The sequence below is a fragment of the Heterocephalus glaber genome, unplaced genomic scaffold (assembly GCF_053883595.1).
Source record: "Heterocephalus glaber isolate CG9 unplaced genomic scaffold, H.glaber_assembly_v1.0 deba00001140, whole genome shotgun sequence".
Taxonomy (NCBI): Eukaryota; Metazoa; Chordata; class Mammalia; order Rodentia; family Bathyergidae; genus Heterocephalus; species Heterocephalus glaber.
The window spans coordinates 2,446,302-2,460,079 of record NW_028258200.1 but is presented as its reverse complement, the minus strand read 5'-3'; the positions used below and the strand labels follow the sequence as shown (position 1 = coordinate 2,460,079).

General features: G+C 37.9%; 1 protein-coding gene across 1 annotated transcript in view; it reads left to right on the top strand.

The window, feature by feature from the left end:
• Window positions 1–13,121, top strand: part of Ireb2 (iron responsive element binding protein 2) — a 52,965-nt gene extending 39,844 nt beyond the window's left edge. Inside the window, exons 13-22 of the mRNA NM_001310260.1 lie at window positions 565–700; window positions 1,766–1,850; window positions 2,616–2,772; window positions 3,028–3,152; window positions 4,045–4,149; window positions 4,239–4,381; window positions 7,181–7,328; window positions 7,413–7,535; window positions 9,231–9,416; window positions 10,147–13,121. Coding sequence (NP_001297189.1) covers window positions 565–700; window positions 1,766–1,850; window positions 2,616–2,772; window positions 3,028–3,152; window positions 4,045–4,149; window positions 4,239–4,381; window positions 7,181–7,328; window positions 7,413–7,535; window positions 9,231–9,416; window positions 10,147–10,257 — 1,319 coding nt within the window. The 3' untranslated portion in view covers window positions 10,258–13,121. The remainder of the gene's footprint in view (window positions 1–564; window positions 701–1,765; window positions 1,851–2,615; window positions 2,773–3,027; window positions 3,153–4,044; window positions 4,150–4,238; window positions 4,382–7,180; window positions 7,329–7,412; window positions 7,536–9,230; window positions 9,417–10,146) is intronic.
• The last annotated feature ends 657 nt before the right edge of the window (window positions 13,122–13,778 follow it).

Sequence of the window (13,778 nt, the reverse complement as noted above, 5' to 3'; positions counted from 1 at the left end):
GTTCGCCTGGACATTAGAGTTCTTTTGTTGCATAAAACTATATACAGTAAATGTTCCATGTCTCTGAGTTTATTATTGTGGCGCTTAGAAATGGTTTGTCCTCTTTTTGTTTGTGTGCATGATATCATGTCATCAGCCTATGCCTTAATTTATAGCATGATGGCCAGTATGTCTACTCCCTTTCTTTGGCTTACTGGGGATTGAAACCCACCGCATCACACAGGCTAAGCAAGTGCTCTAATCCTGTTTGTTTTGTTTTGTCTTTTTTAAAATTTGGGATAAAGTCTCACTAAGTTGTCCAGGCTGGCCTTGAACTTGGTATCCGCCTGCCTCAGTCTCCCAAGTAGTTGGGGTTACACATATGCACCACAGTATCCAGCTATCTATTACAATTTTTAATTTATTTTAAGTGAAGTAAATCAGTAGAATAAAATGGATGAAGTAATGATGGTAAACTTAGGAATGTGTGCCTTTCGACTCCAGTCTTTCTTGCTTCATACTCTAATATGAAAAAGGGAAAGAAATACTGCCATAAAAAAAGGAAATTATTTGTTTCCTGTGCAGGTCTTTTGGCCAAGAAGGCCGTTGAAGCTGGTCTGTGTGTTAAACCTTATATAAGAACGAGTTTATCTCCAGGCAGTGGGATGGTCACACATTACCTCAGCTCAAGTGGAGTGTTGCCATATCTTAGCAAGCTCGGGTAAGTGACAGCTACCAGGATTTATATTGACTTTGCCACACCTCCTTTCATATACGTAAAGCAAATGGAAAGAAAAATATGTTGTGATTCTACTCAGTACCTTGCCATTGCCGCAGTCTGCGAGGCTGCACACAAGCAGATATTTCTCAGGCACAGCCAAGCAGCAGGGCACCATGTGGCTCCTTGGATGCAGAACAGCCTGTGAGCTCTATCCTGAGAGCACTGAGGTGGAAGGACAGACACACCAGTGCAAGCACAGAAAGAATGGCGGTGCCAGTACATGGGATTCCCACAAGTGATGTGCAGTTCAGAAAAGAATAAAATCTCATAACCTGCATTTAGTGACTTGTCTTCACTAAACGTTTCTGGTTACTGGGTCTCTGACACCTTGGTTGCACTCTCCCTGAGTGTTAGAGAAAATGACTTTTCCATTTCTTAGGTAATCAGGATAAAATTGATGGTAGTTATGTTTTCAGTGTATATTTTGAAGCATTTTGCTTATATAAATTGTATTTTTTCTTATATAAATTCTAGATTTTTTCCTTTTAGAACAGTAGCTGAAAGTAATTTAGGGGATTATTCTTGTGATCTAAGTGGAATTCCTGTCAGGGATTCGTGGATCGATTTGACTACAGATTGAAAGATTGACTCCTATCAGAGCACCTAGTTACCTCTTTGGGCCTTTAGTAAAATTGCTGTAGTCAGGTCATCTTGATATTTTACAGTTTTGGCAAACCCGTAGGATGGAAGTACAATGCGATTTTTTTTTTTAATTATGTCATATTCCCAGCAGGTACTACTTGACTTTTCTTGGGTAGTATGACAAGTGCTGTCGGCCTTTAGGAGAGCATGAAATATCATGGCTTCTGAGAGATTTGCATTCAACACCAGGACCATGCCTGAGAGTGACTTGACTGCTAAAAACACTGCAGAATTAATATATTGATATGGGTTACTCCATGTATCATGATTATTATTAGAGGTGGAAATGCAAGATAAGCCTTGTTGTGTTTTCATTACAAATACAATGTGCTCTCTAGTCACATTTCATGTTTTGAAATGCAGATTTGAAATCATTGGCTATGGATGTTCGACATGTGTGGGCAATACAGCACCCTTATCGGAAGCAGTTTTAAATGCAGTAAAACAGGTAAAAACATGCAGATTGACAGGACATCCAAGCGATTTTCTTAATTGTCCTGTTACTAAATTGTAAAAAATATATTGATGTATTTATATTTCTTTTGTCCCTACACCTTTTTTGGAAAAGTAACTTGTGAATCTTTAAATGATTCCAATTATCTTTTTTTTTTTTCTGGTGGTAGTAGGGGTTAAACCAGGGCCTTTGTACTGAGCTACATTCCCCAGCCCCTTTTTACCTTTTTATTTTTGTGAAAGGGTCTCACTAAATTGCTAAGGGTTTTTCAGGCTGGGCTGGAACTTAGCAGTCTTCCTGCCTCAGCCTCCCAGACTGGTAGGATTACAGATGTGTGCCACCACTCCAGGCTTCATTTCTAGATTTTTGGTGGTGGTGGTGTTTTTGGTACCGGGGATCGAACTTGGGTCCTTGTACTTGTGAGGCAGGCGGCAGAACCACTGAGATAAATCCCTAGCCCCATTTCTAGATTTTTAAAATATGTCCTTGGTAATATGAGGACTTACTAAAAGTTTATTTGTAGGATTTGTAGTGATAGGCTTCTTTTGGTTGTCTTGCTTTCAGAACTGTAATATAAGGGCCGGGAATTTAGCTCAGTGGTTCCGCCACCTGCCTCGCAAGCACAAGGACCTGAGTTTGATCCCCGGTACCAAAAAAAAATTTAAAAAAAATAAAAAATAAGAACTGTAATATATAAGATTGCTTTTATACAATTGTCTTAAATTGAATGTACTTGTTTATGTGGTTATGTTTTTTCAGGGTGATTTGGTTGCCTGTGGAGTTTTATCTGGAAACAAAAATTTTGAAGGTCGTCTTTGTGACTGTGTTCGTGCCAATTATCTTGCCTCTCCACCCTTAGTGGTGGCTTATGCCATAGCAGGCACAGTGAACATAGATTTCCAGACTGAGCCTTTAGGTATGTTTTTGTGTGTGTACATGCTTGCGCATGTACCTTTTCCTCCTAGAAGTTATATTTTAAGTGTTTCTGAGATGATCCATTCTTACATTTATTTTACAAGAATTTATAATCATGTGTAATTACTGGTTTTTGTGTTTGTGTGAAGACTGTAAAATGTGTTATAGATTATTAGTTCTTCTAGCTGCTTAAGCCTGCAGTATTCTGTTGTTGAATCATTTACTTACTGAATATCACCTTAATATCTTTTACCAGGTACTGATCCTACTGGCAAGAACATTTACCTGCATGATATATGGCCCACTAGAGAAGAAGTTCATCAGATAGAGGAAAAACATGTTATATTATCCATGTTCAAAACACTAAAGGAGAAGATAGAAGTAAGGGTCTTCTTTCTTTCTCAGAATCAGCAATAAGGCTGTGTGGGACAGGATGCTGGGGGGAAGGCAGAGGTCCAGATGGCTAGGTTTATCCCCAGAGTTCAGTGAGAAGAGAAGCCATGGAAGATCACTCTAGTACTGTATTCCAAATACTGGAAGGGATGGTAAGAGGGTGGGGTCCGGAAGGCCAAATGAAGAGGTCACGAGCATGAGAGGTTTTGATGGAATGGACCATAGTGGTTGTAGTGGAGATGATTGAAATTTTGGATATAGTTTAAAGGCAGAATCAATAGGCAGTGTTACGGAACAAATATATTGAAAAAAGATACAAGGTTTTTCTTTTTTGTTTTTTTTGTTTTGGTACCAGGGATTGAACTCAGGTCGTTGCGCTTGCGCAGCAGACAGCCGAAACCACTGAGCTAAATCCCCGGCCCCCCATAAGGTTTTTTCTTTGTGATAGCATTCCTGAAGATCAGTTGCCTACCTCAGATATATATTCACAACATATATACAAATCTTTTAACATTCTTTAGCCTTTTTTCCCTTAAACTCTGTAAAGAAGTCTGTATATTCAGTTTATATTGAAACTTTTAAAAATGTTCCTGAGGGCTGGGGATTTAGCTCAGTGGTGCCACTGCCTGCCTTGCAAGCATAAGATCCCGAGTTCAATCCCCGGTACCAAAAAAAAAAGTGTTCCTGAAGATCTGGTGAGCTAGAATTTATGAGTATGCCTTTATTCATTCTGTCCCAAAGAATGTCATGATTTCATAGAATGCACTATTTTAGCTTTGTAAATGGGTAAGGGTTTTTTCCCTTTCCAGTCTGTTCATAAGCCTCTTTCTCGTTCCTTTTTATCTTTTTTTGGTTCATCAACAAAAACCATTATTCACAGATTGGAAATAAACGCTGGAATTCCTTAGAAGCACCAGACTCAGTTTTGTTTCCATGGGACTTAAAATCTACTTACATCAGATGTCCTTCATTTTTTGATAAACTTGTAAGTAGTTTTATTGTTTGATCTTACAAAATTATTGTAGACTAAAAAGCCTTGTGAAGAGTTAAATGCTTTGAGCTTTCACTTTGCAGACCAAAGAGCCAGTTGCACTCCAGCCCATTGAAAATGCCCATGTCTTGCTACATTTGGGAGACTCTGTTACGACAGATCACATATCGCCGGCTGGAAGCATTGCTAGGAGTAGTGCTGCTGCCAAGTATTTGACAAACAGAGGGTATGTGTATGTGGTTTTGAGGCGATCTTGCTTCATCTTCTTTCTCACTAATTAAAGAGCTTCTGCTGGTCTTGTTGCTTTATCCGGTAAATAAATGGTGTCTTAGATGTCTGATTGTTAGCATACAGATATTCCTTGTACAGTTCTGTACATTTTGGCTTATAGAGCCTTAATGTCTTTTTATATAGTATACCTTGTTTATATAATACTGTAATTTTTGCTGTTGTACTATAAAGTACAATACTGTAGTTTTATGTTCTGTTACACATAGTACGCATGGAAGAGTTATGCAAATAAAAGCAAAGTCATCAAGTTGGAGTTTTCTTTGTTCTGAGTATTGTCATGTGCGTAATGTATACAATTCCTCATTAGGTGACCAATTCAATTAACCTAGTTGTAGGAGCAAAACTTGGTTATTAAATGAGGAGTGTCTCTTTGACTTGAGCCAGAGCTGGAGCACCTGTAACATTAGTCTCGTCTTGTAACTTTAGAAACTGAAGTTGCCATTTTATATTGAGCCTTACAGTCTAAACAAACAACTAATTAGAGACAGGGTTTTTCCTTTTCAATGCTACATTATTGAAAAGTCAGCTTTGTTTTTGATATGCCAAATGAAGTCCAATCGTTGGTGTTTAACTAGCTTCTCATTCTTGGAGTATAGTAAAACTGTATGTTATGGGCTATAAAATGCTCACTTGTAAGGCCATGGTTGATGTATATCAAAAGTCAACTTCTGCGCTTTTTGTCAGCTGAAATTTATTATTATTTTTATTAGTACATCTTTGCATTACATAATTATTACCTTAGGAGTTAGTACAGGTATATAACACATCTTAATTCCTTTTATTTCTCCCTCCTTCTCTCCCGCCAACTTCTGTTTGAGCCTAAAATTTTACGGTAATAATAAATCTGAATGAAAATGCCATTTGTAGAGGAGGTATAAATCTAAAACTAGGAAGAGTTTATTTCATTTCTACGTTCCGTTATTTAACTTTTGATAAAAGACAATGAAGGCAGAATTTGCATTACTGATGCGTGATTAGTCTTTGGGTGCTTGTGCAATTCAAATGATTGAATTTTTCAGTATAATATCTTAAAAGTCAGGGCTATAAAGTTTGGTTTAACATGTAATAGTATAGTATTTTATAACTTTTATTACTGAGTGGTTAAAAAATAAAATTTTCTTTCTCCTAGTATTTTTGTAGCTATGATTTCTGTCTTGGTCACAATTGTGACATAGCTCCCACAAAAGAAAACCAGTCACCACTTCTCTCAAATGCACAATTTTTGTTTGTTGTGATTTCTTGAGCACATTTAATCCAGTAGTTATCTGCTAGAATTTTCTAAAAATAAAGATACCCAGGGCTGGGGATTTAGCTCAGTGGTTTCACCACTTGCCTTGCAAGCACAAGGACCAGAGTTCAATCCCTGGTACCAAAATAAAAAAGATACCCAAACCTCCACATGACTTCTGACCTAAAGAAAGTTTAATTGTAGAGGTCTAGAGTATTGTTGCCTCTGCCTGAAAGTCTAAATAAGAGAGGCTGATAAAAGTCAGTTATTGATTATTTAGATACTTCTCTTCCATTGTTTCTTATCCCCTAAAAAAAAATCATTGATAAATATTTAAGCCAGAGGGGGGAATATCCTTAGCACTGAGAATGGTTCCTGAATACCTTTTCCCAGTGTAGAGCACCAGCGCTGCTTGGAAAAGGGACTGGAAATGTGTGCATTATGATTCTAGACGTCTTAGGCTCAAAGCAGGGCAGCCACTGGGCACCATCAAGCTCTGTCTGTAGGTCTCATGAGCTGACTTGAATTTGTCACTGCTCATAGGTGGAACATGTTGAGCATCAATAAGAATAATAATGGAAGAGTTGAGGATTTAGCTCAGTGATGCCACGCCTGCATGGCAAGCACAAGGTCCTGAGTTCGATCCTGGTTCTGCCAAAAAAAAAAGAAAAAAGAATAATAATGGAATGGGTTGAAACATAACAAATACATTTAAATCCAGGGTTCTTTTGATACTGAAAGGAAAAAAAGCAGAAGTTAACCATTTTTGGTACCTTTGCAAGATGGTAGAGAGCCAGCTCATTATTTTGAAAACTGGTAAGCAAAACAAATCTTTAACAAGCCATTTGTATGCAGTGTATGTCAGTTTAACCAAATCATTCATAAAGGAAAGTATGTCTTTATAGAAGTTTTCCAGCCAGAAAATTTAGAGAGAATGATTGAATTAGATTATCACAGCATTCTCTCATGAAATAATCTAAACAATGATAAGCAGTCACTGCTACCATTTCAGGAAAAGACAGTTGTATGGCATGTTCCTCCCAGTGGAAGTACATAAAACTGCGAAGCATTGTTGCCAGAAATTTAAAAACCTAAATCTTATCAAGTCACTGGATCTGGTATCTTGTTTACAAGTAAAAAGAAAATCATATTGAGAGGTAGCATGGAGATACAGTCAACACAATCTACCATAGGCAAAGAAAATTAAAACATGCCTTAGCTGGGCATGGTGGCACTCACCTGTAACCCCAGCACTCTGGTGAGTGAGGCAGTGGATTGTATGTTTAAGCCCAGCCTGGGTAACTCAGCAACTTAATGAGTCCCTATCTCAAATTAAAATATTTTTAAAAGGGTCAGGGTCATAGCTCAGTGTGAAGGTTTTAGGTTCAATCCCTAGAACTCCTCAGGGTTGATTATAGAAGAAATAAGAGTATCCTTGAGGTATATTGTAGCACTGTCATTATTTTCCACCTGGAATGAAAACTGATTTTCATAACTTTCTTTTAGCCTTACCCCTCGTGAATTCAACTCTTACGGAGCCCGAAGAGGTAATGATGCAGTGATGACAAGAGGCACTTTTGCAAACATCAAGCTTTTTAATAAGTTCATTGGAAAGCCAGCTCCAAAAACAATTCATTTTCCATCAGGACAGACGGTAAAGATGTATATAAAGTATTCAAGCAGTTGATCACTGGCTCAAAATTTATATTAAAGAATTTTATATCTGTTTAATCTACAGCTAGATGTATTTGAAGCTGCAGAGCTGTATCAGAAAGAAGGCATCCCACTGATTATTCTAGCAGGAAAGAAGTATGGCTCAGGAAATTCAAGAGACTGGGCTGCCAAAGGACCCTATTTACTGGTACGGATTTGTAGTAATACTCCCTTTTATCAACAATAGCCTGTCACAGTTTACTTACTTGGATTTTTTATGTTTTGGTTTTGGGTTTGTTTGTTTGTGACATCTCACTATGCAGCCCAGGCTGGCCTCAAACTTGCAGCAATCCTCCTGCGTTGGCCTCCCAAGAGCTGGGGTTACAGGCATGTGCCACCATGTTTGACAATATTTTATGATTTGCATCTCGATTTTATGAGTTTCTTTTTTATTATCTTGGATGGTATTTTGTACTCACCTATTTGCGTGTTAATACTCTGCATTTGAGTCAACCTAAGGCTTTCTTTATGTGTGGAAGGCAGTATGATGGATGGAAAGGGGATTCTGTCTTAAACAGTCTTTTAATTAAAGAGACTCAGATCTTAGACCAGGTTTCACCCCTTCTCACCCCCAGATAGGGCCTGATGATGCCACTTCTCTTCAGAGTGTCTATCTTGGGTGGACAGGCAGTCTGCTGTGGAGTTACATCCCAGATAGGGCTGCACCCTGTATCATAGGAGTGGACTGTTATAAAGCTGTCTGTGTAGCAGTGATCCTTGGCTGTCCATCCAGTTAGACACTGAGAAACTGAATGTAGGCTGGGTCTTGCCAGTTAGGGCCTCACTATAGACAATGGGGCAATAAGCTGTTTTCCCCTTACACCTGTCTTTATCTGTTCACATTTGCTTTGAGGCCATTTAGTCTCTTGAAGGAAGAAGGTGCACTCAGGGTGTCAGCTCAGTCCCAGCTTCCAATCTGGTGTTCTCAATCCTGTGTTCTTCAGGCAGGTAAAGCATGCGTAGTGATCCCCAAGGAGTGAAAACTGTTCCTTAGGTGGTACAAGAAATCTTACTCTGTTTGTGTAAAAAGTACAGATAAGTAGTGCATAAATAAATGCACAGTATGTAGATTAAAAGTTAGAAGCGATTGGTGAGGAAGATGAAGTGATTAAGGAAGAAAAAATACATCTTAAAAGGCACCTTAGACAATAGCAGAAAAGTTGAGAATCACAGGTCAAGAACCTCTAGCTCATTTTCTCTGGGGAATGAACATTACTTTTCTGAACTGGAGGCTGAGCTAAGGGTCTGACTGCTTGGTATAGACTCCTAACCAGAACCCCCAGTGCTCCAAGAGATTGAAGGCTTTCCTGGTTCTGCATTGCACATTGACTTAGAACTTACTGAAACCACTCCAATTTTAGTTCATTCTGCAGTTTCAATATTGTCTGCTAAGTTGGTTCCTGTTTCTCTTTACTAAATATTTATAGAATTTTCTCACCCTGTTCATTTTGTTGCTCTGGGTTTATATCTTCTTTTTCTTCAAGTATTACCTTAAGAGAAATTGTTGGTTAACACATATGCTGGACTAACTGTGAGAGTCACTTGAGGGCAAGACAACTGGCCCAGTTACCCAGCTCCTGTGTGTAGTGGGCACCAGCAGCACTGGGCCCTAGAGTGGCTAGGGTGAGGCAGGGAGAGGAGACAGAACAACACAGGAAGCTCTTTAAAAACACAGAAAAGTCATGCATGATTCTGTAAACTGTTAATACAACATTGACCACAGTATGGGGTATTAGATAAAAAATGTATTCTGAAAATCCAAAATAGACGTTTTACCCTTTAAAATGCTCAATAAATTAATTTCAGAAGTGATTACAGGAAATAAAATACACATATGTTGCAGGGTGTAAAAGCTGTTTTGGCTGAAAGTTATGAAAAAATACACAAAGATCATTTGATTGGAATCGGCATAGCTCCACTTCAGTTCCTTCCGGGAGAAAATGCAGATGTCCTGGGCCTCTCTGGCAGAGAGACATTTTCTTTAACATTTCCTGAAGAACTGTCTCCTGGAATTATGTTAACTATAAAGGTATCTCTAAAATTCTCATATGTGATTGTGAACTCTTTGCTGAAATAGATGGTTGTAAATTGACTAAAGACAGTTGAAAATTACATGCTTATATTAATTTTTAAAAGTTGTAGTTTGAGATGGCCTTGTGGCCTGTGTACTGTGATATTGTTATACAGCTCATGTTCTCTGAGGCAAAGTAAAAAGAACTGAATGCTTAGTCTAGAAGAAACACGTGGAGGGGAATCTTGACTTCTGATTGCACAGGCCAGCTTTCTTGTCCTGGTTTTCAGCTCTTTTTATTTTAACCCAAGGGTGTACTCCAAAGATCAGGCAAAAGCTGAGCATTCAAAGTTAGAGTGAGACTTTACAACCAAGGAAAAAAGGAAGAATGGCAGGCATGAGGTCCAATTAAGATTTAATGTAAAATGAATATGAATATTGAGTAGTAACTCACAGATAAGTCAAAATCTAAATCCTTTGATTGAGTGTTCTACCCAGTATAATATTTCTCATTTAAAACTAGAGATGAAAATACCTCTTTTTCTGCTTAGCTGTGAAGCCCATGGTCAGATATCTCAGGTTCAAGCACCAAAAGAGCTTCAGGCAGTCAGAATTTATGAAATTAGAACCAGGAAGATCAGACAAGATATATGGCAGTTAGTCATTGAATATGAACACAGATATCTTAACCAGTAAGTAACGCTTTGAAGATTTTACCCCTCATATGAGATGTTTTTTTTGTTTAAAGACAAGTACTGGAAAAGTATTCAGCGTGATTGCTTCATTTGAAAATGACGTGGAAATAACACTGTACAAACACGGAGGATTATTAAACTTTGTGGCACGGAAATTTTCCTAGTATCTGCTGGCGGTGGATCTTCAGAAACTAACTGCAAAGCCTTCTCTGCTGGACCAGTAATCCTGGCATGGAGCTGCAGTGGTCCCAGTGCGCTCACCTCTGTCATCCATGGGTGTAAATGATTATGAATCACAGTAGTGACTCCAATGAAATCGTCTTGATCTTAAATCATACACGAATGGTGCTATTAACTTGCTAAAATCAACGTGTGACATGTGTTGTGGAAGAAACCTGTAAGTATGGGTGGGTGGGGATATTTTATCAGACCATTTTGTAAATAAAGGCAGAATTTGAACTTGTGTTGAAGATTCTTACATGAGTAACCTTGTTTGTTTAGTTTTGCACCTATAAAACTGTACTACTGTTTGTTGGTTTAAGAGTAGCAGATTGCAATATAAGAGGCCAGATTAGACTTAAAATTGTGGAAGTTAGAATCTGATTTATAAATGGATTTTTATAACAATTCCTTTTCAAAATTGAGCTGGACACAGTTGGCATTTTGTCTGTCATAAAAACCAGGTTTATCCTTAGTCTCATTCTAACTACAGGGAGAGAACCTGCCCCAGATCACAATCATTCTCTCCAGTGCAGCCGAAGTTCCCTCCACATCTGCATTTGCACCAGTGCAGGAATACAAGCAGTTCTATGACACATGCACACATGCATTAGCGGTGAAGGGATGGATGCCTATGATGCAGCCCTTAAGTTTTTGGTAGTTTGCCACTGTACCCTGTGGCAAATCTCAGATAGCATTCTATTAATTGGACTAGCTTATTTTGCTCATCTAATGTGATATTAGAACTTTTTGTAACCTAATTTAGGTATCACCAACTGACATTCCACCCTCATCTCGTGGAGCTAAAGAGAACTTGAATCATTAGACTCTAATCATATTTCTTCTAGAGTCTAAACTTTTAAATTATCTACCCTGAATTATATGGATCCTTACACCTAAGCATTTTTTAAAATGTTGCTATTTTATTTCCTGTCGTTTCAAAGCATTTTACCAAGGGTGCATGATTCTATTAATTTTTTTTATGGTTTATTTGGTTTTAACCAAAACTGACCAATAAGTTAAATTATTGCTGTCAGATGTTCTCAATATGCATGTTTTTCTAACATACTGAATCAAACATTTCTGTCAAGACATTTGACAACATCTTACAAAACAGGTTGGGTAATTAATTTCAGAACGTACTGTACCTTTTTTTAGTTGAATTAAACTTAGGAACAAAAAGTTAAGGTAAAGTTTTTATTTTTGTTTCACATGGAGATCTTCATATATGATCTAGTTTTAAGGTGTTGCAATTCAGCTCACATTGCACAGAGTGAAAAATTGTTTATTTTAAGCTAAAATGCTGATACTACCAAACCAATGGGTAAAAGACCTGAGAACTTTGCACATAACCAATCATAGTCTTTTTAAAACTTTGTGTAAATATTTATTTAGACAATGAGTTGGACTAGAATTTGACAAGAATGTCCTGTCTTTATTTAAATTTTTTATAAATATTTGGTCCTTTCAAATCATGTTGTATCTTGATACATGCTGTATATCTGTCAGTGCGTGTGTTTAATTTACATGAGTTTGTGATGGAAAATATACAGGTTAAATGTTAAAATACCTGTTAAATGCTTTGAAGAAATGATAATTCCAGATTGTGTGGAGAAAAAAAACCTGTGTTACTTTGAAAGTGTACTCTTTATCTGTAGTCTGTGGACATCACACACAGCTGATCAAAAGGTGGTGATAAAGCTATCTAGTGATGGCTTAAATGTGGACATTTACAAGCAAACCTGTATTCCAGGAACAAAATAAAGGTTCTTTTAATCTCTTGCTCATATACAATGAACTAGAAGCTTGGTGAGCATGGTTTTAAATTGAGAGTTGTAGACCTATGTTCCTGGGTGTACATTGTGTAATTCTGCCTCTCAACAAATGCTGCAGAACTTGCTTTTGTTTAACCTCCTTTGTTGACTTTATCTGGGTAATTTTGTGTTACAAAAATAAAAATGTGATAGGCACACTGCTAGAAAGCAAATCAGTGTTGTGAACTTAAAAGTACAATTTCAGAGGTCATTACAAACAGCAACATTTATCTTCTAAAAAACCTGCTACATAACATTGCCATTTTCCTACCTTTGGGTCTTGCTAATCCTATTAAATGTCATACAGCCACTGAATTGCCACTACTATTTATACCTTAAAAGTCCCAGGGTGACAGCTGTCATTTTTTTTGTCTCTTCATTGAGAACACTCAAGTACGGAGTAGCAGAATTCCTTTAGCCACATTGCCTGGATTTTCCCTGGTGGGTTGCACTAAAAGCTGTAAAGCTACTAGCTGAATCCCAAGTCGTCATTGTTTGCATATTCAGTGACAATGATGTATGTATCTGCTTGTCAGTAACAAGTGACAGGGTGAGAAATTTGACATTTTTCTGAAGTTAAATTAAGAGACATCTTTCTTTTGCTTTTAGGTTTAGGATAAGATACTAAGATACCTGGGTGCTGACCCAGTCCAGTTTGACTTGGAGTATACAAGACTGTGGGAAGGGGATTGACTTTGGCTTTTTCAGTGTTTTGGCTTTTATTTTTAGTTTTTGTTTTTCCCTAACAGGTGACAGTGCTGATGTTTTCTATCAAATTTTACACATATGGGGCTATGAAACTATGTATCTCAATTAACTGCAAATTATTGTCTATTATTTAAAGCCAGCAAAACAGTGTAACAGTTTTAAGTTCAATAAAGTTAAGTATTGTATAGAAATATATTGGAGGCAAAGTCCAGTTGATGACAATGGTGTATATGTTACTGCTGATGTAAATTATTTTTAATAAAGAAAATTGTATTATCACATTTGGCTCTTGTTATTGGGGGGGGGGTCTTTTGTTTGTTTTGAGATAGGGTCTCATGTAATCCAGGCTGGCCTTGAACTCAGAGTGATCCTCCTGCCTCAGTCTCCTAAGTGCTGGGATTACAGACGTGTGCCACCAGGCTCGGCTCTTGTTACATTTTTAGCAATTAGAATAAAACCTTATTGTTGGGAGCAATGCTACATAACTCTAGAGAAAAATCATTTGAGTAGGCCTAGTTCTTCCACCTACAGGCCAGCTATGACATTCTGAGACAATTCCATTTTGGCCTCCGGTCACAACTGAGACCTCAGTGATCCCCTGATGCTGTGATGCTCCAGGGCAAGATCACACCTGCGGGAGACGCTAGGGAGGAACCAAATCTTCATCTGCATGGTTCCTCATTGTTCTTGAATTTCCACTGCCCCGAAGTCTTTTGTTACACCTTGTTTATCCCATTGTGAAGTACTGAACTCTGCATTTCACTTGTTAACATTTGTTTCCCCATGTACTGAATAAAAGGTGCTGCAAGCTAGGGGGTTTTTGTCTTTGCTGCCCAGAGCAGCACTGATGAGACCCAAAGCTCAGCTTCTCAGTCTCATTTTTCTACCTTTCCTGTAATTCGCCGTGTGCTGCCGTGGCTCGCAGGAGACTAGGACTTACTGCA